This window comes from Heterodontus francisci, chromosome 14, assembly GCF_036365525.1.
Source record: "Heterodontus francisci isolate sHetFra1 chromosome 14, sHetFra1.hap1, whole genome shotgun sequence".
NCBI lineage: Eukaryota > Metazoa > Chordata > Chondrichthyes > Heterodontiformes > Heterodontidae > Heterodontus > Heterodontus francisci.
The window spans coordinates 33,974,355-33,997,821 of record NC_090384.1 but is presented as its reverse complement, the minus strand read 5'-3'; the positions used below and the strand labels follow the sequence as shown (position 1 = coordinate 33,997,821).

General features: G+C 43.6%; 1 protein-coding gene across 3 annotated transcripts in view; it reads left to right on the top strand.

Moving 5' to 3' along the window:
- Window positions 1–23,467, top strand: part of LOC137376963 (dual specificity protein phosphatase 8-like) — a 210,208-nt gene that overhangs the window by 72,931 nt on the left and 113,810 nt on the right. For all 3 annotated transcript variants that reach the window (XM_068045978.1, XM_068045977.1, XM_068045979.1), the window contains exon 3: window positions 20,088–20,226. In XM_068045978.1, the coding sequence (XP_067902079.1) occupies window positions 20,088–20,226 (139 nt within the window). The remainder of the gene's footprint in view (window positions 1–20,087; window positions 20,227–23,467) is intronic.

Below are 23,467 nucleotides of genomic sequence, written 5' to 3'. Positions count from 1 at the left end.
TCCAAAGTTCTCTGTTGTTTATCGAGCTGGAAGTCAGGTGGTTTCCTGGAAAGGCTTGTTGTTGTTGATGGAAGTCAGGTGGTTTCCCAGAAAGGCTTGTTTTCTTCACAAGACCTCTCAGTGCCCCATTTAAAAAACATTTCCAGGGACTGTTTTCCAAAGTCAAGTGGCCTTTACATGACCCCCTTTGAAAACCCCAATGTTTAATATTTCTTCAATCTTTCAAAAATGAATCCTCAAAAAATATATTTAACAAAACACAGAAGCACTTTCTGAACAGTGTACATAGACTAATATTTGAAGGTGACAGGACAAGTTAAGAAGGCTGTTAAAAAAGCAAATGATTCTTGGCTTTATAAATAGAAGCATAGTGTACAAAAACAAGGACGCTATACTAAATCTTTATAAATCACTAATTAGGCCCCAGCTAGAGTATTGTGTCCAATTCTGAGCATCACACTTTAGGAAGGATGTCAAGGCCTTTGAAAGGGTGTAGAGAAGATTTACTAGAATGGTACCAGGAATGCAAGACTTCAATTACTTGGATAGAGTGGAGGAGTTGTGGTTGTTCCTCCTTGGAGCAGTGAAGATTACAGGGAGATTTGACAGAGGTGTTCAAGATCTTGAAGGGTTTTGATAGAATTAAGAAGCAGAAACTGTTTCTATTGGCAGAAGAGTCGGTAACCAGAGGACACAGATTTTAGGTAATAGGCAAAAGAACCAGGGGCAAGATGAGGAGAATTTTTTTCATGCAGCGAGTTGTTATAATCTGTAATGCACAGCCTGAATGGATGGTTGGAGCAGGTTCAATAAAAACTGTCACAAGGGTGTTGGAGGAATGCTTTAAGGGCAAAGATTTTCAGGGCTATGTGGAAAGTACAAGAGAGTGACTCTAATTGAATAGCTCTTTCACAGAGCCGATACAGGCACGATGGCCCGAAAGGCTCCTTCTTTGAGGATAATTCTGTGGTTCTATGATTTGTGTGAGGAACTGGAGCGCAACTGAATCACATGGATCCATACCTTAGTAACAAGTCAGCCCCTACTGGAAAGGAAGAAAGGGAGAAAATTAGGAATGGAAAGAATGATTCTACCCTTATCGGAAAGCACTCTGCTGGTTCCTTTTTGCTCCTCAAGTGTAGTTTCATCAGTCACTTATTACAATAGGTCCTGTTTTTATGCAAGGTTATCTTGTGAAGACGAGGATATCGGCTGGCATTAACATTGAAGCTTTGGTCAGAAATTAAGGGTGTGGTTTTAATACTGATATCTGGGCGTAGGCCGAATAGCAGTGGCTCGGCTGCCCGCTTTACACACTGCCTGATTTTCCTTTGCATTGAGTTTAAACACCAGTTAAAATTGACCCCAAGCAGTCAGGGCGTATTGATGTGAACTGAGCTTTTGAAGACCTTTCTTTTTAAAGTACTGCTGAATGTGTCTTCCTCATCCATATATGGGGAAAGAACAGGGAAGTGAGACTAATGAGATGGCTATTTTAAAGAGCTGGCACAGGCATGATGGGCTAAGTAGCCTTTATTGCGCTGTAAGAGTCTATGATTCTATGTTTATATGAATTAGTGTTTCTTTTAAAGAGTTTTAATGCAATTGTTTAAGTTAATTTTTTTTCTCTTCAGTCATCTCCCATCCCCTCCTGAAGTTATTGACTTTAAGTATGACCAATGGCAATACATGCGGAAGCTCTTGGTGAGGGTGGATGTGGGAATTTAAAGTTGAAGTACATGTGTCATTAAATGATAACTTGCAAGCACAAAGGACATTCTAAGGGCCAATGGTATCGGGGCTTGGTTGCAAGAAGTTCCGAATATAAAAGGCAGCACTACCGCAATAACACAAAGTGTTGGGAATATTCTCGCCAGTACTGGGCACTCCATTTTAGAAAGGATCTTTATCTTGGAATGAAGGGATCAAGTTGTGACAAGAGACTGATAAACTTGAGTTATATTCCATAAGGTTACTAGTAATATTGAAGGGAATTGACAAGATAAAAAGATAACAACTCTTCCCCTGAGTAAGGAAGTCCAGGACAAGGAGTAGGATTAGATTTACATCTTCATTGGGATGCTAATCTTGCAGAGCGGATTCCCCACCTGTTACAGAAGCCACTTGATTTTCATTCTGTCGATTTCAATGGAATGAAAGTCGGGTGGGTTCCAGAAAATGCGAGTGATTCACTCTGCCAAGTTACTGCCCAGGAAGTGAAGAGGACGATCTAGCCCAGAATCTTAAAATTCGAACTGAAATAGTTAAAAAGAATCCAGGACACATTCTTCACATGGCAGGTTGTGATAGTGGGGAATGCACTGACCCTGTAGGTCATTGGTGCCCAATGAGTTGGGGAGTTTAAAAGGGAGGTACTTTCTTGGGGAACAAGGGTATTCAAAGAATTGGCTGAAGGGTGGTGAATTGGAATTAGAAAGATAAAGTTGTTGTGGCTAACTCAATGGCAGAACTATCTTAGTGGATTGAATGGCCTAGTCCTGTGACTCCATCACTGGAATATGATTCTGTCATGCTGGTCATACCTCCAGTACCTCTCCAAGTGATCAGTATTCATAGAATCTTTTACGGCACAGAAGGAGGCCATGCGGCCCATCGAGTCCATGCCAGCTCTTCAAAGCTATCCTGTCAGTCCCATTCCCTTGCTTGATCCCCACTCGATCCCCACTCATTCCCTGTAGCCCTGCAAGTTTATTTATCTGAAGTGGCCATTCAACTTCCCCTTGAAGTCATGTGCAAACTTATATGGTGAGTGTCAGCAAACTGTGGAAAGAGGAAGCCTCCACCCATGCTTACTTCCAGCAGGGTTTGCTGCATAACCATGAGATTTAGGATGACTTTCTTCGCACTAACCTATGGGCACTGTGACCAATTGTAGCTTGTGCCCTGACTGAGATCAACTACCTCAGTGTTGAACCTCGGATCTTCTGGATTAGAGGTTGTGCTTGAGCCTGTAAGCCATTAGGACAGCTAAGGATGACTTCTGTTTGGAACTTCACCAATCCAGGCATGATGCATCAGGCTTTCTGTAACATCAATAATTCTTCATCATGTAGTTGCACAGTAACAGGTCATGGAGTGGTCATATAATTATAGGCTCTTGTAGGATCAATCAGTCCCACACCAATTACAATCGCCGGCAGTCTCTATTCTCCTCTGCTGTCGAACTGATTGTTACGCTGAGCAGCTCGGCCAAGGCTAGAACATTGTTATAGAATGAAAACAATGAACTGTTCCTTTGTTGGTGTCTATGACAAAGATTACCTCATAGGTTATTAACTACCTCCCTGGGTCTAAGAGGAAGTGCTTTTATTTTCATTGACATATCTGATCAACTGAACTGACTAAGAGGTAAATTAAATTGTTCAAAGTTGACTATTAGAATGACCTCACCCAGATAACGAATGGTCACTGTAAGCTTAGGTACCTTCACCTCAATTTACACACTGAAATTCTTTTAAATTCGAAGCGGAAGATAAAAATTCAGCAGTTAAGGGCAATTGTCCATTGTGTGACTGGGCAATTTGGATCAGAAGAAGACAGTCTATGTGAAATGCCTGATCTCAGCAGGAGTGGGTGGTATTTTGGGCATGACATGGGAGTGGACTAAGGGAGTGGAAATTTGGTTAGAGCCCTCATTCCCAATTGTGCTCTTGGTGACTTGTTCCAGAAAGTTCTTGTGTGCGGGTGTCAGGTCAGACCAGGATCAGGCTTGCCTGTGATGCCTACCACTGCCAAATAGCCTACACCACTCACTGTCTAGCCTCACACCCGAAGGGCTGGATTTTCAACTTGCCACGTTGGTGTAAAGTCGCGCTGTGGGTTGGTCGCCTGTAATAGGAAACAGCCTATTTCCATTTCCATTTCCACTGGTTTCAATAGAAATAAAAACCAGGTGGTTTCCACAATGGATGACTGCTTGCCAACACCAAGTTTACTCTGGGGGCAAGTGTAAGATCTACCCTGAAGAAGAGACGTTTTGTTGTGGTACCAAAGGACACCCTGGATCTCTAGGCTGAATACTTAATTGATCTCTCTCAGTAATTGCAGGGAATTTGGGTCAGGAAAACAAACAAAAAACAAAGAACAAAGAACAGTACAGCACAGGAACAGGCCATTCGGCCCTCCAAGCCGGCGCCGATCTTGATGCCTGCCTAAACTAACACCTTCTGCACTTCCGGGGCCTTGAAAAAAACCACGAATTGCAGCTCTGTGATTTCCCCAGCCCATGCTCCTTGCACACTCGCACTTTGCTGGGGGCACCTTAGCAAGGGACCGTTGTGTCTCAGCGTGAGGCAATACTCTATAGGTAAGAGGTGAGAAAACTGGAGGGGAAATATAAATGGCAATAAGTGTTAAGAGAGGGGGAATACTGCTGATTTCCGGAAAGGAAATTGCCTGAACGAACTGCACAGGCTTGGTAACGTTACAGGAAAGCGCCATGGCGATGATTTTGCCAGAATAACATCATAGCCTGGTGTTGGTCCTCTTTATGGAACCATCTTTCCCAACAGTTTACAAGAGGGACGATGCCTCCTTTAGGTAGGTTGGTGGACGTTCTTCCCTTTTTGCCCGTGGTTGTTAATTTTAAAGGGCACCCAGGTGTGAGGGAAGGAGGCTGTAGGTCATTGCAGCTTTCCGATCAACAGTTGAAGCCAGCCTCATTGCTGGAAGACTTAAGCATTTCACACACATTGGTTAAGTAGCAGGGTGAGCCGCACCCTCTGCTCCAATGCTGGCTTTATTTTGACCTTTTTATCTGACATGTACCATCTGTGTTCTGGCAAGCTGGCATCCGTGAAGCATCTTCCAGTGTTTGCATTGGGAAATCCAGACTCTCTCATCCCAGTGAGAGGTACCTACACCCAGATTTCACAAAAAGGAAAAGAACTTGCATTTACATATAGCCCCTTTCACAACCTTAGGACATCCCAAAGTGCTTTACAGACAAATTTTGAAGTGTAGTCACTGTTTTAATGTAGGAAACCTGGCAGCCAGCTTGTCAACAGCAAGGTTCCAAATAGCAATGTGATAATGACCAGATAATCTTTCTTCGTGCATGCTGGCTGGCGAAAGAGGGAAATGCCGACACATTCTGTGGACTGGTGTGCTCTACCATGATGACCAGTTGCTACAGCAGCTTGGCAACAGGCGCCAACATCAAAAACAACAACTCACAGCATCACTTAGCAGCTTCACGTGCAGCACTTGCGGCAGAACCTGCCCATCAAGGATTAGCCTCCACAGCCATCAACAAAGGTGCACCAAGAAAAGACACCCCACCTAAATGGACTGTTTACTGCGTGTCCATCATCTTTCGTAGATGGAAGGATACTAACCAATCTTTCTTAGTGATGTTGGCCAGGACACATTGGCTAACTCCATTTCTCTTCTTCAAAATAGTGCCATGAGATCCTGAGAGGACAGGCAGAGCCCCAATTTAACATCTCATCATAAAGACGGCACCTCAGACAATGCAGCACTCACTGGACTGGATTTAAGAGGCGGCGAGCTCAAAAAATGGCGGCCCACTCATGGAGGGGGTCGGCTGTCTGTCCCTGGCAATGGCCTCAGCTGCCTATGCACAGGCGCTGGCACCATTTTTAAAGGGCAGCCAGCCCTGCTGGTCAATTTCTATTTTTAAAGCTACACCCTCCCCCCCAAAATTTATTAAATACATTTCTAATGTCCCTTTCCCACCCCCTAATAACAATTACAATAACTATTTGCCCTTTTCCCCCACAAAACACTTAGCTTTCAAATCTGACCTTCCCCTCCACCCCTGCCAATACTGCACAAGGTTTAAAGTTCACCCCTTCCCACCATCCCCTACACCCCGCTTCCCCCCAGTGTCACGCCAACTTTGCCCGGACAGGGAATTCAAGGCATGGGACTGCCAGTCGCCATGTCGAAGATCGCGGCGGGCCCAGAAGATTGAAGGTACGTTCATTTAAAATTATGCATGTCATTAATTTAAATATTGAAATCCAGATCGCATCACCCAGCAGCGGGGGGTCCCCAAGGAGCCTCGCCACCGCCAGGAGGATTGGGCCGGGCCCTTTCGACGTCAGGCTCCATGGCGGATTGCTGTCGGCCCCATCTTTCGACCCCCCCTCGCCACAGAGCCCGACGTCAAGAGTTTGGTAAAATCCAGCCTATGTGTGAGACCGCGGTGGCTCTTTGCCGTGCAGCCTGCGCGTGCGGGCCCCCATTTTTTGAGCCTGCCGCCAAGATCAGCAGCAGGCTCTTAAAATCCATCCCAGTTTTTACACTGGAGTGTCAGCCTGGATGATGTGCTCAGGTCCTTGGAAGGGAGCTTGAACCTGCAGCCTTCTGGGAGGTGAGAGTGCAACCACTGAGCTCTTTCTGCTACCAGTTTAGTTGTATTAAATGCCAAGGGCTAGCTCACAGATGCCAGTCTCACAGAAATCCAACTGAACAAGCATCAGTGTGAAAGCAGCTATGAGTCATGCCAGATCCCAGCTACCAGAACCATTCCAACCTCTGCTTCCACCAAGGAGATCACCCATGCAACTGAACAACGTTGCTGTTAATTTGAGCTGGGAGCGCTTATAAAATAGAGAATTCCAACTGTTCAATTCATGATCATTGTATTGTTTGGAACCATGCTCTAGTTTTCAGAAATGTATATTCCCCCACCCCTCCACTTTTCTCTATGTCTAACTTTAAGCCCAAACTCATATCTGGGACTCTCTTCCACAGGATCTGGCAGCTGTCCACAATCTTTACATGTGTGAGTCTGGATGGTAAATGTTGGCAAAATGTCCGACAGTGGAGACGGCGGTGGGAGGTTGGGAGCAAACATTATTGTGAAACACACACACACACACACACACACAGTGGGGGTAATATTTAAATGAAATTGTTGTTATTCTGTAATCTAATCCTTGAGGTTTGTCCTATTGTGAGTAAGTGTAATATGATGAATAAGAATCTTCATGAATAATGTGAGCAATGTATGCTTTAAGATGAGTGTTTGTTATTCAAAGCCACCTCAGATGAGTGCTAACTTGCCTCCTGTTTACATTCTTAGTATTAGGTGACTGCTCAGAGTATCAAAATTACTCACTCTGCAACTTATCTCCATGTCACGCTGACTCTAATCCCCTCACTTCCAGGCCTTTGGCACTGCACCATCTGAAGGACAGATACAAGCCGAAAAGGCAAAAGCCGTCAGAATAATTTAATGCTGTGATGGTGGGGGCCGCAGGTTCTTAAAGTTCTTTTTAGTGAGTGTACTCCAGGTTGGATGCGGATTCCTTCCGCCTCAGCACTTGGATTCTGAAAGCTGGAAATGATCCCATAAAATGCAAGATGGCCCCTGCTGCCCTCTTGGTTTTTGATCATTTTATTATTTGCTGCACCTCCTGAAAGCTTGTGGACAGATATAATCAGTGTTCTGTGACAGTTTACCCTGGTAATAAGTGTTTGCAAATCTGGTTAATTCATTACAGATTTCACCTTCTGCGCAGCAAGTCAGGCCAATAGCCTGGTCATTCCTTTCCCATGCATTTGAACTGTTTGAGTGGAGTGGAGTTGCACCGGGCTAAATCAGTAGCTGTGCTATTGCTGTGTGATTTTTCAAGGTTTATTCCCTGAATTCAGGATGTTCTGTTGGTTTTAAACATTACAGTATCTGAGAAATCTATTTCTCCCCTTATTTCTTTTATGTAGCAATGACTCATGCTTGGGTACAGTTGTATTGATACTTTACAACAGTCGTTCAAGTATCAGCTTTAAGGGAACAGCCTTGGTCAGTGGTAGCCTGCTTGCTTCTGAATCAGAAGGTTGTGGACCTGAGCAGGGAAATTATCCCCAGTCTCCTGGCCAATATTTATTCCACAATCAACATCACAAAAACAGATTATCTGGTCATTATCACTTTGCTGTTTATGGTAGTTGTGCGCAAATTGGCTGCTGCGTTTCCTACATTACAACAGTGACTACATTTCAAAAGTACTTCATTGGCTGTAAAGTGCTTTGAGATGTCTAGTGGTCGTGAAAGGTGCTATATAAATGTAAGTCTTTCCTTTTTTCTTTTTCACATAATCTAGGCTAATGCTACAGTGCAGTATTGAGGGAATGCTGCACAGTCAGAAATGCCATCTTTTGGACAAGACCTTAAATTGAGGCCTCGTAGGCTCCTCTAAAGTGGTTATCATCAGAGACAATCATGATCCCATCTCAGTCAACATCCATACAGGGCCACCTGCATCGCAATCAGATCCAGAATTATTATTTTTGTCACCCTCTCCTTTACCTGGGGATAGTTAGACATATTGCACTGTTGAAATTAGCTACCAAACAAAGGCTTGAACCTGGTACTTTCCTGGGCTGTGATCATCGAGTTTTAAATAGTGCTGTACTGCAAGAAGTTGAGAATGGTTTGATTGATTTGTGTACATTTCAATCTGCAGAGTCATCTGCTAATTTTGAGGATTTCATTCCAAGGAGAGATCATGTTAGCGTAATTTAAGATGGCTTCCTGTGCCATGTTGGTTTTTAATGTCACCTCAGCACCTCCGGAAATCTCTGACAGATTTGCACTGAGTATATTGAGTAAGCAGATGTTTCCAAGTCCTATTACCAAAGATTAATATCACAACTCGAACGCAATGACATAGGGATAAGTTTGACTTTCAATTGGGAGTGATGTAAAACAGGCTGAAGACTTGCTATCATCCTTTAACACTATTGCACAAAGTCAACACCTACCCCAATCTTCTGCTCCCACTAAGTAACAATGGATAAAAGATGTTTGTCAAGGCAAGATGCTTGGTAGATCTGAGTTTGACTGGCAAGACTGTTAACCTTCAGGAAATAAAGGCTTATTTCTAACTAAATGATATTATCCTATAAGTGCTACGCCACATCAAACACACTTGCTAATAGCATGATATGCAGAGCTGTTAATTTCTGTTTAGCTTGTACTTATAATGCCTATTTAAATATTTACACCTTTGCTTCATGCTGGTTGTGGCTTTTTAAATTAAGGAACCTAAGTAAAGGTCTGAGGCTCATAATGGAGGACAACACCAAGGTTGAAAAGTGCAGGAGAGAAGATGAGGTAAATCAAGCAGCTGTGATAAGTAATATTATAGTTGTAAATAGTAGGAATCTAGAAAGAGGGATGTAAGGAATTCTTTAGTTTTGAGATCCTGGGGGGTGGTGCCAGAGGGGAAATAGAGTAGGAGTACAAGATGGTGCAATGAGTTTTGAACTGAACACAATGAGGACTCAAGGAGGAAGTAGGAGTAAGCATTTCGAGCTTAAGAGGAACAAAAGAAGAAAGTGCAAGGAGATAACAGATCAAATCTGCTCAGAAAGCATAAGCACTCGCTATTCGATGCAGGGATAAATAAACAAAACAGACAAATGAATAAATGTCAGTTCAGATTTGCAATCATGTGAGACTCGAGGCTCCCAGATTTACTCCCTGCTGGTCTGCTCATTCACTTGGCTGAACACACCAGGATCCATGTTCCTTGGGATTTTTCATTTATTTAACATGTGTACAAATCTTGGTATCATGCAACTAACTGCACTCAGGAAGTCCATTAGGATACCCTTGATTGTTTACACAGATTATTATCATAGACCTATAAATAACTAGAACATTCTATCACTGAGGGGAATAATTGACCAGTTTTTAATAGAACAGCTATTAGTGTATTAATGAGCTTCATTGAAAACTATAGTTACATTGTTTTACATTGTAATATGCGTTTGCATTTGTTTAAGCATTTAGTGCTGTAAGCTTCCATTTAGTTACTTTTAATTTGCTTAAAATGTTTAAACATTAAACAGTCTTAATCATAACATGCATAACTTTTGATATGATGCTGTTTATAATTGTGGCAGGATCATGTATACTGTCACGAAAGCTACATTGCAAAGTAATATTTTCCGAGGCCTGCATTGTTTCGAAATCAGAAGATTGGCATGTCTGAACAATAAAGAAAGAGCTTGAATCTGAGGGAGTGATCTACAAACAATCCACTTATTATGAGGATTCCTCTACTTGGTATAATTGCTATTTGCTGCCCTTTGCTTTTAGCAGCTCCATTCTTTTCAATAGTGTTGCTCAGACAGAGAATCACAAGAGGAAGAGAGATGGAGCTGCACTTTCAAATGCTCATCAATTTGGGAGTGGTTTATGTGTAGCCTAAGTACCTGAAAAGCTAGGACCTGATCTTTGAACACCAAGCACTCTATTGGCCATTGAGCTGAATATGAACACAGCAAATTCTTCTTTTTAATTGTTCCACCAGTTTTCCCTCTTTCTCCCTTTCTCAGGCCATTATCTCTTTGCTAAGGTGCACTTCTATGGGAACTGAACATGCCTCACCCAAGTGACCATTCTTTGTCTGCGAGCCTAGGCCTCGAGTGCTGGCAGGTTGCAAGCCGAGTCCTTGCCCGACACCCACGTACACATTTGCACTAAAGGCCATTGGATAGTGAGCCCGCGCGGGAACCTGGGCTGATTCTTTGTTTCCCTGACCCAAGGGCAATGGTTAGCAGCATGAGATCTGCCGTAGCTGAAATCAACTAATGCAGGACAGACTGGGGATTGAACTTCAACTGTCCTGGGCTGTATGGCTCTAGTACTTATTGGATAAACCTGTTGAAACATTGGGGAAGCTTGCAAATTTAGTGTGGATGATAGAGCCTCTGATGGTACGTCCTTACTCAACATGATATTTTGGAATTGAGCTGATGAGGGCAATGAACCTGCCATTGCTGGTACATACAAAAATGAGAAGCAGGAAATACCCTTTGGTCTATCCAGTCTGCCCCACACAATTGTGATGTCTAGTGCATCAAAATATATACACTCCTCACCTCACCCAGAAACCATGTAATCTCCTGGGAGATACGAGAAAGCAGATAATAACCCAAACCAATTATGGGGGATACAATCTGGAAAATCCCTTTCCAATCCTCCTGCCTTCAGGCGATCGAAAATAGTCCAGGGGATCGCATTGATCCTGATTAATATTACTGGTGCTGTGTATCAGTGTTTCAATGTCCAGTGGCCTTATTGGTCTCCGCTCTGTCCTCCCCACGTCAAGCTTCACCTTTGAGGGGGTTAGTAAGCAACATGTTCCCAGAACTCAGGCTGAGGGGAAGGCGGTGGAATGGGGGAGGGATATGCCGCACATGAGGAAAACTTTAAATGTTGGATAGCAAATTAAAAAAGACATACAAAGGAAAATCAACACAAACAATACAGTGTGTAAGTTAGTATTTAAAAAAATGATCATAAGCAGAGGTTGTACCAGAAACATATTGGACCGGACGCAACAGTCTCAATGGCTTATTACAGCAGCAATGTAATATGTAATGGCAGTAAGGCCCCCCACCCCCCCACCACCATTCCTCCTGGAAGCCACATCTCTTCAATCCTGTCATGACGCTCGCTCTGTTCCTGGTTTTAATGGGAATGGTTAAGCCGGCAATGATGTCACCTCCTGCTTCAGCTTGCCAACATGTACTATCTCCTGTCAAACCATATATAGCTGTATCCCAGGGGAGAATCTCACTGACCTGCAACTTACAGTATCATGCTGCAGCTACACAGTTTCTTAGAGAAGACCAATTAATTTTCCATAAATAATTGCATGCCAATTTATATGAACATGTTATGTATGTGTAGATCAGTATTTTTATAAAATTATGTATATATAAAAATACATTCATTTATAAATTCATATATAAATATACATTCATATATTTATATATAAAAATATCCATTCATATATAATACCTAGCATTGGCATCCTGGAGCCCTGCCCACTTCAAGGAGGAAATTGGAGGCTTGGAACAGGACAGAGGAGGACATTGTGCGGACCTGCTTCTCCTAAAAAAAAAGTCGATTGTTCATTCATTTTATTTTTACAAACTGCTGACACACAAGCACATATTGAGTTACAGTCTGCAGGAAGGCAGGGCCCATGAATTCTGTCTCCATTGATAAGTACCACATTTCTGGGGCAGAGGCGGGACCTTGCCGAATGGATGCTGTATATCTTGTTCGGAGTCCCTTCTAAAAGTCTCATTTCAAAGGGAGTGGGTCTCTTTGTCAGACCTGCCTTGTCTTATTATCCGGCACTCTTACAGTTTTATTCTTCTTTTCATTTGCTCCACTACCACTCCCTGCCCTGCCCCACTCTTGAGTGTACTGTATTCCACAGGTCACAGTGCCCTCTTCTCCACCAGTACCTCCTGTCGATGACCCTTCTTCATCTGTCAGCCTTGGTCAGCAGCCCCTTTGACCTTGCAGGAGGGGAGGTGACACAGCAAAGTTCCTATTCTGGCCTCACACCTGAGGTCATGCATGAAGACATTGCAGCAGCAGTCAGGAGTGGAAACCCTGGCTGGCTTTTCTTCTGTGGAGCACTGAGGCCATTCCTTGGCAGTTTACCATTAATCCCTGTTGAGATCAGCTCACATTAGGCTTAGTTCCACATCAGGCAGCAATGTGCTGATAATACGTCGGTTGCTTGACAGGTGCTGTATCGACAGTACATATAGAGGATTCCTCTTGACAATTGACATCTTCAATCTGTCCACTGACTTAATGGGCAAAATTAGACTTTGTGCGATGCACAAATGTACTGAACAGCAGCATGGCAATGAGAGAGTAATACCTCCTCCACGTCATGAGAGCCATTTTTTTTTAACCAGGCAACATAATCACACTGATCAGTATATCAAGGTCAGCAGTTATCGATTTGGCTTTGCCCAATAGTGCCAGTCATTACTAAAATAACAGGAATGGTGATCCAGTGACATAGAGTGCCAATTTACCGCTGCAGGAGAAGAGTTGGAAACCTACGTTCAGTAGGTCCATTGGCACCAAGGTGCTGGGCAGAGGATTGAGGTGACTCCAGCTTGAACCAGAAGATCTGTATTTAGGTGCAGTGATTGGAAGGAATAAAGCAGGATTGTAACTGTTAGATTATTTTTGGCTAATGAATTTAAAAAGAAACACAGCTACACGCATGCCAAAGTGGGCCATTGTGAGCAAATGCACCATTTTTCTGCCTCCACCATCATGATCAAGGGCATCCAGACGCAGTTTGCATATGTATACAGCCATCCGGCTTTCAATGGGTCGAAAGTGATTGGGGTTTTGTGATCCAGATTTTGTGCAATGGTGTAATACGGGCTATCAGTGGAAATAAAATAGGCTACCAAATCACTATCACTTGTTTAATGCTAACACACTAAGTCAGAGTTGCTCCCATTGATTGGGGATGAAAATTAAAGTAACATAATAAAACTTAGAAAATCTCTGTGTGATAGCTAGTTATTGCAGCTACAGAAGGACTTACACCAATCATTGCTGCCATGTTGGAGTGCTTAAATCTGCTGAGGAAAGGCTGGTGTGGAGTGGCCTGTGACAGAATGAGTCAGTGGCTGCTCTTCCAAATCTGCTGTCTGAATCCTAACTTGCACCATGTCCCCTTCACCCATCATCTCTGTGCTCGCTGACATGCATTGGCTGCCAGTCAGGCAATGCCTTGATTTTAAAATTCTCATCCTGTTTTCAAATTCCTCCATGGCCTCACCCCTCTATCTCTGTAATCTCCTCCAGCCCCACAACACTCTGAGATTTCTGCATTTGTCCAATTCTGGACTCTTGTGAATCCCTGATTTTCATTGCTCTGCCATTAGTGGCTGTGCCTTCAGCTGCCTAAGCCTTAACTCTAGAATTCCCTCCCTAAACCTCTCCGCCTCTGTACCTCTCTTTCCTCCTTTAATACGCTCCTTAGCGCCTACCTCTGACCAAGCTTTTGGTTATATGACCTTCTTCTGTGGCTTGATTTTCATTCCTGCGAATTGTCTTAGAATGTTTCACTATGTTAAAGACATTATAAAAATGCAAGTCATTGTGCAGAAGAGGTTTTCAGTAAGGTTTTTCTATTGTCCAAGAGTCCTACAACTGCAGTTTCTTGTGCTAGTTAGCAAAGTTTCAGCACAGTTTTATAGTTACCCAATTTATAGGTCTGTTTTCGATCTTGTGGAGCCAAAAGAAAAACACTAACTAAAAGAAATTAGGAACAAATGAACAGGAGTTGGCAATTCAGTCCCTCAAGCCTGTTCCACCATTCAATTAAATCAAGGCAGGAGGATGGAGTTAAGGTACAGTTCGGCAATGATCTCATTGTATGGTGAGAAATAGGTTTGAGGAGCTGAATGGCCTACCTCTATTCCTATTTTCCAATGAAAAGAGTCAAAAAGATTGACATAAAAACAGAAAGTGCTGGAAATACGCAGCTGATGATATCAGCTGATGAAAGGTCACAGACCTGAAACATTAACTCTGTTTCTCTCTCCACAGATGCTGCCTGTCCTGCTGAGTATTTCCAGCACTTTCTGTTTTTATTTCAGATTTGCAGCATCCGCAGTATTTTGCTTTTATTAAAAAGATTGACATCCTTGCCATGATGGTAGAAGGATGATTTTCAATATGATTTATGCAGTTTCAGACTTCGCAGTGAGATATTCTTTTGTTGTTGGGGTTATTATGCGCAGCATCATACTGGCAGGATGAATACGTTCCATGCATGTGCGCATTTTGGACCACAGTAATGATGTCAGCGTTTGGTTGCGTTGTCAGGAGACACTCCAGTATTGTAAAGATTACAAGTGCTCACTTATGAAGTCATTTATTTATGAATGAATATAATTACAGGCAATAAAGAAGTAGAATTGACTTGACGCTTAGAAACTTAGTTATCTGACTCTGTGCCCAGGATAGCTCACTTCCAGCCAGCAACTGATGGGATGTCAGTGCTGACAAATGAGAGTGTGCCATTGAGGGATGTGAACCATATCTGAGAGTGTTAGACTGAGGGATGTGTGGTGCATCGGAGAGTGTTACAGTGAGGGATGTGTGGCATATAGGAGAGTATCATAGTGAAGTAAACAGTGAGAAGGACAGTAAAAGACTCCAGAAGGGTATAGACCGACTGGTGAAATGAGCAGATTCATGGCAGATGAAATTTAATATAGGAAAGTGTGAAGCAATTCATTTTGGTAGGAGGAATAAGGATGCAGGACTAGAGACGGGGTGTACATACACAAATCTTTAAAGCTGGTAGGACAAGTTGAAAAGGCTGTTAAAAAGGCATTGGAGATCCTTGGCTTTATAAATAGAGTACAAAAGCAAAGAACCTTTATAAAACACTAGCTAGATCCCAGCCGGAGCATTGCGGGCACTTTTGAGCATCACTCTTAAGGAAGTATGTCTAGGTGTTAGAGAGGTTGCAAAGTAGATTTACTAGAATGGTACCAGGGCTGAAAAACTTCAGTTACTTGGAGGGACTAGAGAAACTGTTGCTGTTATTGTTAGAGTAGAGAAGTTATCAGGATAGAGGTATTATTACGGATGTTCAAAATTGTGAATGGTTTTGATAGAGTAAATAACGAGAAACTGTTTTCGGTGGCAGAAGGATCAGTAACCAGAAGACACAGATTTAAGGAGATTGGCAAAGGAACCAGAGGTGGCATGAGAAAAACAGTTAACTCAATTAATTGTTATGATCTGGAATGCACTGCCTGATAGTGTTGTGGAAGCAGATTCAATAATAACTTTTAAAAAGGAATTGGATAAATACACGAATGGGGAAAATTTACAAGGGTATGGACAAAGAGCATGGAAGTAAAGCAATGACTAAATGGCTAGCTGTTTCAAAGAGCCAGCACAAGCATGATGACCTCCTTCTGTGCTGTATTATTCTATGATTCGGTGTTATATTGGAGAGTGTTACAGTGGGGGTGGATGCAGTATATTGGAGAGAACTACAGTGAGGTGTGCAATATATCATAGGTTGTTAGAATGAGGTGTGTATAATATATCAGATAGTGTCATAGTGGCAGACTCTTCCACAGGTGCTGCAGATAACCTCCACCATTGCTGTGTCACCAGTTTGGTAGAAGGTACACGAGTGGTACAGAAAAGGTTGACCAGCCCTCCTGTGTTGCCTCCTCAATTTGCCTGGTTCCTGCCTGGGAACTCTGCCAACAGCATGGAATGGTTATGAAGCCACAACTTATCACTTCAAGGCACAGTGATGCGCTAAATGCCACAATGTTGATGCATCACATATTTAGAGGAATGTAATGTTATAAAGGGTGCTATGTTTCAGATTGCCCTCTTTTGTTGGCATGTGGAACAGGGTTGATGGACTAGCTGGGATATAGAGGCTGTGGAGAAGGTGCAAGACAAGATTTAGAGAATGGTAGCAGCACTGAGAGCTTATACATATCAGGAAAGATGGCCTAGGCTGAGGGTCTTTTTCTCAAGAAAAGAGAAGACTGAGAGTGACCCAGTAAAGGTCTTTAAAATTATGACGGGGTTTGATAGGGTAGGTGTTGAGGAAAACATTCTTTAACCAGAGCATGGTGAGAATGTGAAACTCACTATCATATGGAGTAGTTGAAACGAATAACATAGACACATTTAAGTAAAAGATAAGTACATGAGAAAGAAAGAACTCGAAGGATATGTTGATAGGGTGAGATGAAGTAAGGTTGGAAGAGGAGCATGAACACCAGCGTAGGCCTGTTGGGCTGAATGGCTTGTTTCTGTGTTGTAAATATTACGTAATTTTACTGCCTCTCATTTTTGTCTGTTAGAACATAGAACATAGAACAGTACAGCACAGTACAGGCCCTTCGGCCCATGATGTTGTGCCGAACCTTTAACCTACTCTAAGATCAAACTAACTACCTACCCTTCATTCTACTATCATCCATGTACCTATCCAAGAGTCGCTTAAATGTCCCTAATGTATCTGCTTCTACTACCACCGCTGGCAGCGCATTCCACGCACCCACCACTCTCTGTGTACAGAACCTACCTCTGACATCTCCCCGAAACCTTCCTCCAATCACCTTAAAATTATGCCCCCTGGTGATAGCCCTTTCCACCCTGGGAAAAAGTCTCTGACTATCCACTCTATTTATGCCTCTCATCATCTTGTACCCCTCTATCAAGTCACCTCTCATCCTTCTTCGCTCCAATGAGAAAAGCCCTAGCTCCCTCAATCTTTCTTCGTAGGACATGTCCTCCAGTCCAGGCAGCATCCTGGTAAATCTCCTCTGCACCCTCTCTAAAGCTTCCACATCCTTGCTATAATGAGGCGACCAGAACTGAACACAATATTCCAAGTGTGGTCGAACCAGGGCCTTATAGAGCTGCAGCATAACCTCGTGGCTTTTAACATCAATCCCCCTGTTAATGAAAGCCAACACACCATACGCCTTCTTAACAACCCTATCAACTTGGGTGGCAACTTTGAGCGATCTATGGACATGGACCCCAAGATCCCTCTGTTCCTCCACACTACCAAGAATCCTGTCTTTAAGCCTGTATTCCGCATTCAAATTCTACATTCCAAAATGAATCACTTCACACTTATCTGTCCTCATGTCTTTCAAAATTTCCAGCACATCCTCCCTCTTAACATCAACCTGTTCGAGCATATCAGCCTGTTTCACGCTGTCCTCACAAACGACCAGGTCCCTCTCACGGGTGAATACTGAAGCAAAGTATTCATTTAGGACCTCCCCTACCTCCTCCGACTCCAGGCACAAGTTCCCTCCACTATCCCTGATCGGCCCTACCCTCACGCTGGCCATCCTCTTGTTAGTTCCATATAGCAGCCGTGGCACAGCTTGCAGGTTACAAATGCTGTTGGCTAATTCAGGGATTAACTCATCTGCCATTTGATGCCATTTCATCCATAAGAGGCCCCCTTCCCATTTCCAGGTGCTCAGCAGCCTCCCCAAAACAGCATACTCCAGAGACCAGGGCAGGAATTTTACACCCCACCTCCCCCGTAACCCCCCAGCAGCACAAGCCACCCCCACTGGAGCACCTCCCTCCACCCTCTTGATGGAACCCACCCACCTCGCTGGGGCCCAGCCGATTGTCTCCAGCGAGGCCTGAAACCCCACCCATCTATTTCAGGACTGGTGTCCCTCTTGCTCTTCTGACTGAGTGCAGTCCCAGCAGTGGCCACTGCTCCTGCTGGCACTGCTGGGACTGAGGAGCTGCTGAACTTCTGATTGGACAGCAGCTCCTGCTTCAGCGGCGTGGAAGTCCCAACCAAGGCTAATTAAGAGCCTGGGCCATGCAAAATTGTTGCGTGGCTTCCAGGCCTGTGGAGGCAGTCTTGCCCTGACTTTTAAGCTGGTAGACGGGGCCTCTGCCGCGACATAAAATTCCAGCCCTGGTTAACTGCCCAGAAGACAGTGTCATTGCAGCAGCAGGTTGTAACACCTGTCTGCACCTTAAGAGATGTGAAGGACAGTCTCAGGATCTCCAATCATAGTCAATTGATGACCATGAAAGGTAAAGAAACTATTTGTGTTCATTATTAGTCTATAACCAGCTTCTAAGCCCTTAGGAAGAAATTTCTACAGCATCTTTCAAGCCCTGAAGATGTCCCACAGCCCTACAGAGTCAATGAAGTACATTAAAAGTGCAGTCATTGTTGTTATGTAGGAAACACAGCAGCCAATTTGTGCACAGTAAGCTCCCATAAACAGCAATGATATAATGCCCATATAATCTTTCTGCTTTTTTAGAATTAGTTATGCACATAACTTTGGACCTTTGCTCAGCAACATGATGAATGGCAGCCTGAATCAAACTTTCCACTGATGGGTGGCTTTCATCCATCTAGATCCCCTCCACGCACTTTGATATTACACAAGGGCATACTACCTTCCTAATGAAACAATCTGATATACACACCTCATTCTAACAATCTGTGATATTGTTTTCATCCCCATATTTAAGGAAGGATATACTTTCATTGGAGGTGGTACAGCGAAGGTTCACTAGATTGGTTATTGAGAGGTGTCCTATGATGAGAAGCTGAGTAAATTGGGCCTGTACTCTCTGGAGTTTAGAAGAATGAGAGGTGATCTCATTGAAACATACAAGATTCTGAAGGAGTTTGACAGGGTAGACACTGAGAGGTTGTTTCCCCTGGCTGCGGAATTTAGAACCTGGGGGCACAGCCTCAGGATAAGGGGCTTAGCATTAGGACTGAGATGAGGAGAAATTTCTTCACTAAAAGGGTTGCAAATCTTTGGAATTCTCTACCCCGGAGGGTTGTAGATGCTTCATTGTTGAATACATTTAAGGCTGAGTTAGACAGATTTTTGGTTTTTCAGGGAATCAAGGGATATGGGGAGTGGGCAGGGAAGTGGAGTTGGAAGATCAGCCATGATCATATTGAATGGTGGAACAGGCTCGAGGGGCTGTACGGTCTGCTGCAGCTCCCATTTCTTATGTACTTCTTGCGTTCTTATACTGCACACCTCACTGTAATTCGCTCCAATGTACTGCATAGCCCCCACTGAAACTGTCCAATCGAATGATACAGTACAGAAGGAAGTAATTTGGCCCATCATGCCTGTGCCAGCTCTTTGCTGGAAATGAGGTGAGATATCCTCCAGTAATGAACATCGAATTCACCCTGCTCCACATCTAATCCCTGCAGCAAAGGCATCCTTTAACTGGTCTTCAGCATGTGGGACAAAGTGTTTTGCAGGTCACTGAACCAAACCGTGATGCAATTGCTAAGGTGTCATTAAACACATCCACTAGGCAAAATATCTGTGAACTTTCATTGAAAGGAAACACAAAAAACAGCTCAGGTTGCACCAGCTGGCTATCATGTTGGTGTACCAGTGGACAGCTTGACAAATGGAAACTAATGGAGCGGGCTATTTCCAGCAATTTCCCTGCACACCCTGCTTTAAACATATCCCTTTAATTAATCCTGGGTGTGCTGGAGAGCGTGTTGAAATGAACCTTCCAGCGAGAAAGTACTTGTTAGAAATGATGTGATTTTCCAGACTTTTCCTGTTTCCCTAACATCTCTCCAAACCACTTCAGTCAGGCAATAAATCCTACTGCTAGGAAAAATCCTAAACTATTTATACAAAGAGCAGTCTGCTGTGTCCCTCCTGCTGTGTCCCACCCTAACACTCTCCTTGTGTCTCATTTTCTAACTTTATAGATTGATGTGGAGGGGAAGCAGGAAGTGGTGCTTTACGACCAGTGCACTCGAGACCCGGGCAAGCTGGCGTCGGACAGCTTCACCTCTGTACTCCTTGGCAAGCTGGAGGGCTGCTTCCACTACGTCTCCCTACTGGCAGGTACAGTTTCCACTCACTTTCCACCCTTGCTGTTAAATGTTTTCGATTTCCTTCTTTATTTTAAAAAGTAAAATTACAACATCCCCATCGAAGAGCATTTGTGGAGTGCTCAATGTTATTTGTGATTTCCTTAAGTGTTGTGGTGGATTAAATCCTTTTATGAGAAGATCTTGTGGACGATCGGGACTCAATTGAATATATTTCTTTGTGAAAGATGTTCGTTCGGACTGTCTGCCGGTTGGGTGAATTTATCCAGTGAGTAGCTGATCCATATGCAACAGAAAGGTGCTAAATTCAGTCTCAGGTCTGTGCTGAGTTACTTTTCCTCAGGTGGGATAAGGATGCTACAACTAGCCTTGGTGAATCAGGGGAAAATTAGCTGGCACTTCTGCTGTTGATATCTAGCCAGTGACCCGCCTGCTTGAAGTCTGCATGCATGGTTGTAGAAAGCAAGTTAATTATGTAAAAATTGCTCCTCGGTTTCAGGCGATGTGATGATATATGTTACAATCGAATGCGGTAGCGTAGTGATTATCTTACTGCACTTGTAATCCCGAGGCCTGGACCAGTAATATGGAGAATTGAGTTCAAATCCCACCTTGGCAGTTTGAGAATTTCAATTGGGTTTTAAAACATAATCTGCATAAAAAAAGCTGGCATCAGGAAAAATAGTGGGGCAAGTTTTCCAATAACCCACCCCATGATTTTGTCACTAAGTCTATTGAGCAATTTTCCTATTGTGTCTGAAGGCGATGAAGTTGTGGAGGAGCAATGCCACAGAGGACTGGTAACCACCTGACACAAGACGCATAGTTGACTGCCTTCAAGTATCCACCAACTTATTCACTCCCAAGAATGTCAACAGCAACAATGAATATTAACCTGGACCACTTCCAAATACTCTTCCTCACTGCCCCCTCCAAACTGAGCTTCAAGTTAGCCATCAGGTGAGATGATACTTGCCCCGATGACAGAATCATATCCTGAGTCCCAGACAGTGGCTGAACCAGAAATTCAGACACTCTGAAAGCAGAAATCAATCTTGTGCGGCTAATTACTCAAAAAGAAAGGGTTTTTCCAGAGCTGTCAATTAGTGGCTGGCATGAAGAACACTGATTGTAGGCTTGCAAAGGCAAAGGCAAGTTCTAAATTAGTTGTAATCACAGGGTATGATGTTCCCCTTTTTTTGTGGGGTGCGTGTGTGTATCTTTCAGTTAATAACATCATAATGCCTGGTGAATGGGTCGCATGAATGAATGAGATCATTGGGATAAGGATAACAGGACGTGTCAGCTGATGTCCTTCAGTTGTGGGGAGTGCCGAGCTGATGGCCTGAAGCAGCTTAAAAGCAATGCTAGGAACTGGGTTGGGCTTTTCTGAAGAACTCTGCACTGGAACAAAGGAAAAGTAGTAGACTATTCAACTTGCCTCAAGCGTGTTCCACCATTCAATTAGATCATGGCTGAACTGTATCTTAACTTGGTTCCCTAACGCTGAATACCCTTACCTAACAAAAATCTATCAGTCTCAATTTTGAAAATTTCAATTAATCGCACCTCAACAGTTTTTTGGGGAGGTAGCTCAAGATTTACAAAACCCTTTGTGTGAAGAAGTACTTCTTGACATCACCCTGAATGGCCACTTCAAATTTTTATTGTTATGCCCCCCTGTTCTGGACATCCCCATCAGAGGAAATACCTTTAGTCATCTTAAACGTATTGTACCTCGCTCCTATTTGACAGACCTCCGCCACCGCAGCTCTGCCACAACCCTGTATCCAGTGGAGTGAGCCTTTTGTAATAATGGTAACATTCCCTGTCTCTTGACTCAGAAGGTACAGAGTTCAAGCCCCACTCCAGACAGTCCTGGCCCGTGGAAACTGGAGCTCCATTCTCTGAATTCTGCAATGATGTCCAGTGATCCACTTGTGGGTGTTATTGGCCATCCCATATCTTTTTGGATTGTGGGAGTCCATAAATCCCTCCTGCCATGTAGAACAAACCACCCTACTGGCTGGTAGAAACATGGAAGGAGAGTTCACAACACAGCTATCAGATTGTTAATCAACCTGTGAATCCTTACACTGCTGCACAGTATTGTCTGAGGGAAGTATGTTGTATACTAAAAAAAGAAGTACCGATGGAAATGTCACATGCCAGTCTTTCTACCTGTCAGACCCCTTCATGCCTCAGCAAGACATTGTCACCTGGGACTGGACACCTTACAGGCACTTAAATGCAGAGCTAGCCAGCATTTACTGAGCAAGGATTGCTGGAGCTCGTATGAGGTTGTGGGGGATCTCGATGGCTTGGCTGTTAGTGCAATCTCTTCAAGCCTTTCCGTACTACTAGCAGGCACCAAGGTCAACTTGATTCAACACACTGTCTTTGCTGCGGACCTCTCTGGTTGTGGTGCCATCTATTTAACAGTAACATGTGGCACTATCTGGATCTGTGACAGGCCAGTGATACACTGTGCCACGAGAATGCTGAGACAAAGGACACTCCTTTACAATTATCCACGTGGGATCAGTTCCCTCATTTGATTCAAACACACTGAGGGAAGTTTTTTCTAACCATGAAGTGGAAGGGGAGGGTAAGTCAGATAGAATAGGGTGGGGGAGGGGGGCAGGGCGGGTGCACTAAATAGTTTGCCAATCGCTATCATATAGTGAGAGAGCATTTGGTGTGACAGCAGTTGTGCTGGGGCACTGAGAGGTCAGCAGTAGATTAAGTCTGCCTGCTCTTCTACTGTTTGGACATCACATGACTCAAGTTTTCTTGGGTCTGAGACAACCTCTACAGACCCTGAATTGCAAGTTGATCATTTGGATCATTTTATGGAGGCAAACAGGTGTCAAACTAAGTGGGGGTAGACCTTGACTTTGTGTGTTCGTGTAAAACAGGCAATTGTGAGTAGGCAGCCCGTTTTATACATCTTTCCTCATATTTATTGCCCATAAATTTCAATGGGAGAGATGCATAAAACAGCTTGCTAATTTGCTGTCACCTGTTTTACACTATTGAACAAAGTTGAGTTGACCTACAAGCAGTGTGATTGTCAGTCAGCACTGTTTGCACATTTGGAACTAAACAACTGCACAAGCACAACCACTGCTCCTGTGGAAGGAAACCTCACAAATTGTAGGTTTATCCTTTGTTCACAACTGTCAGCTTGGTTACAGATGAAAATCTAAGGCACAGGCCAGTAAGCTTGTGGAAGAGGGAAGTTTATTTTCTGC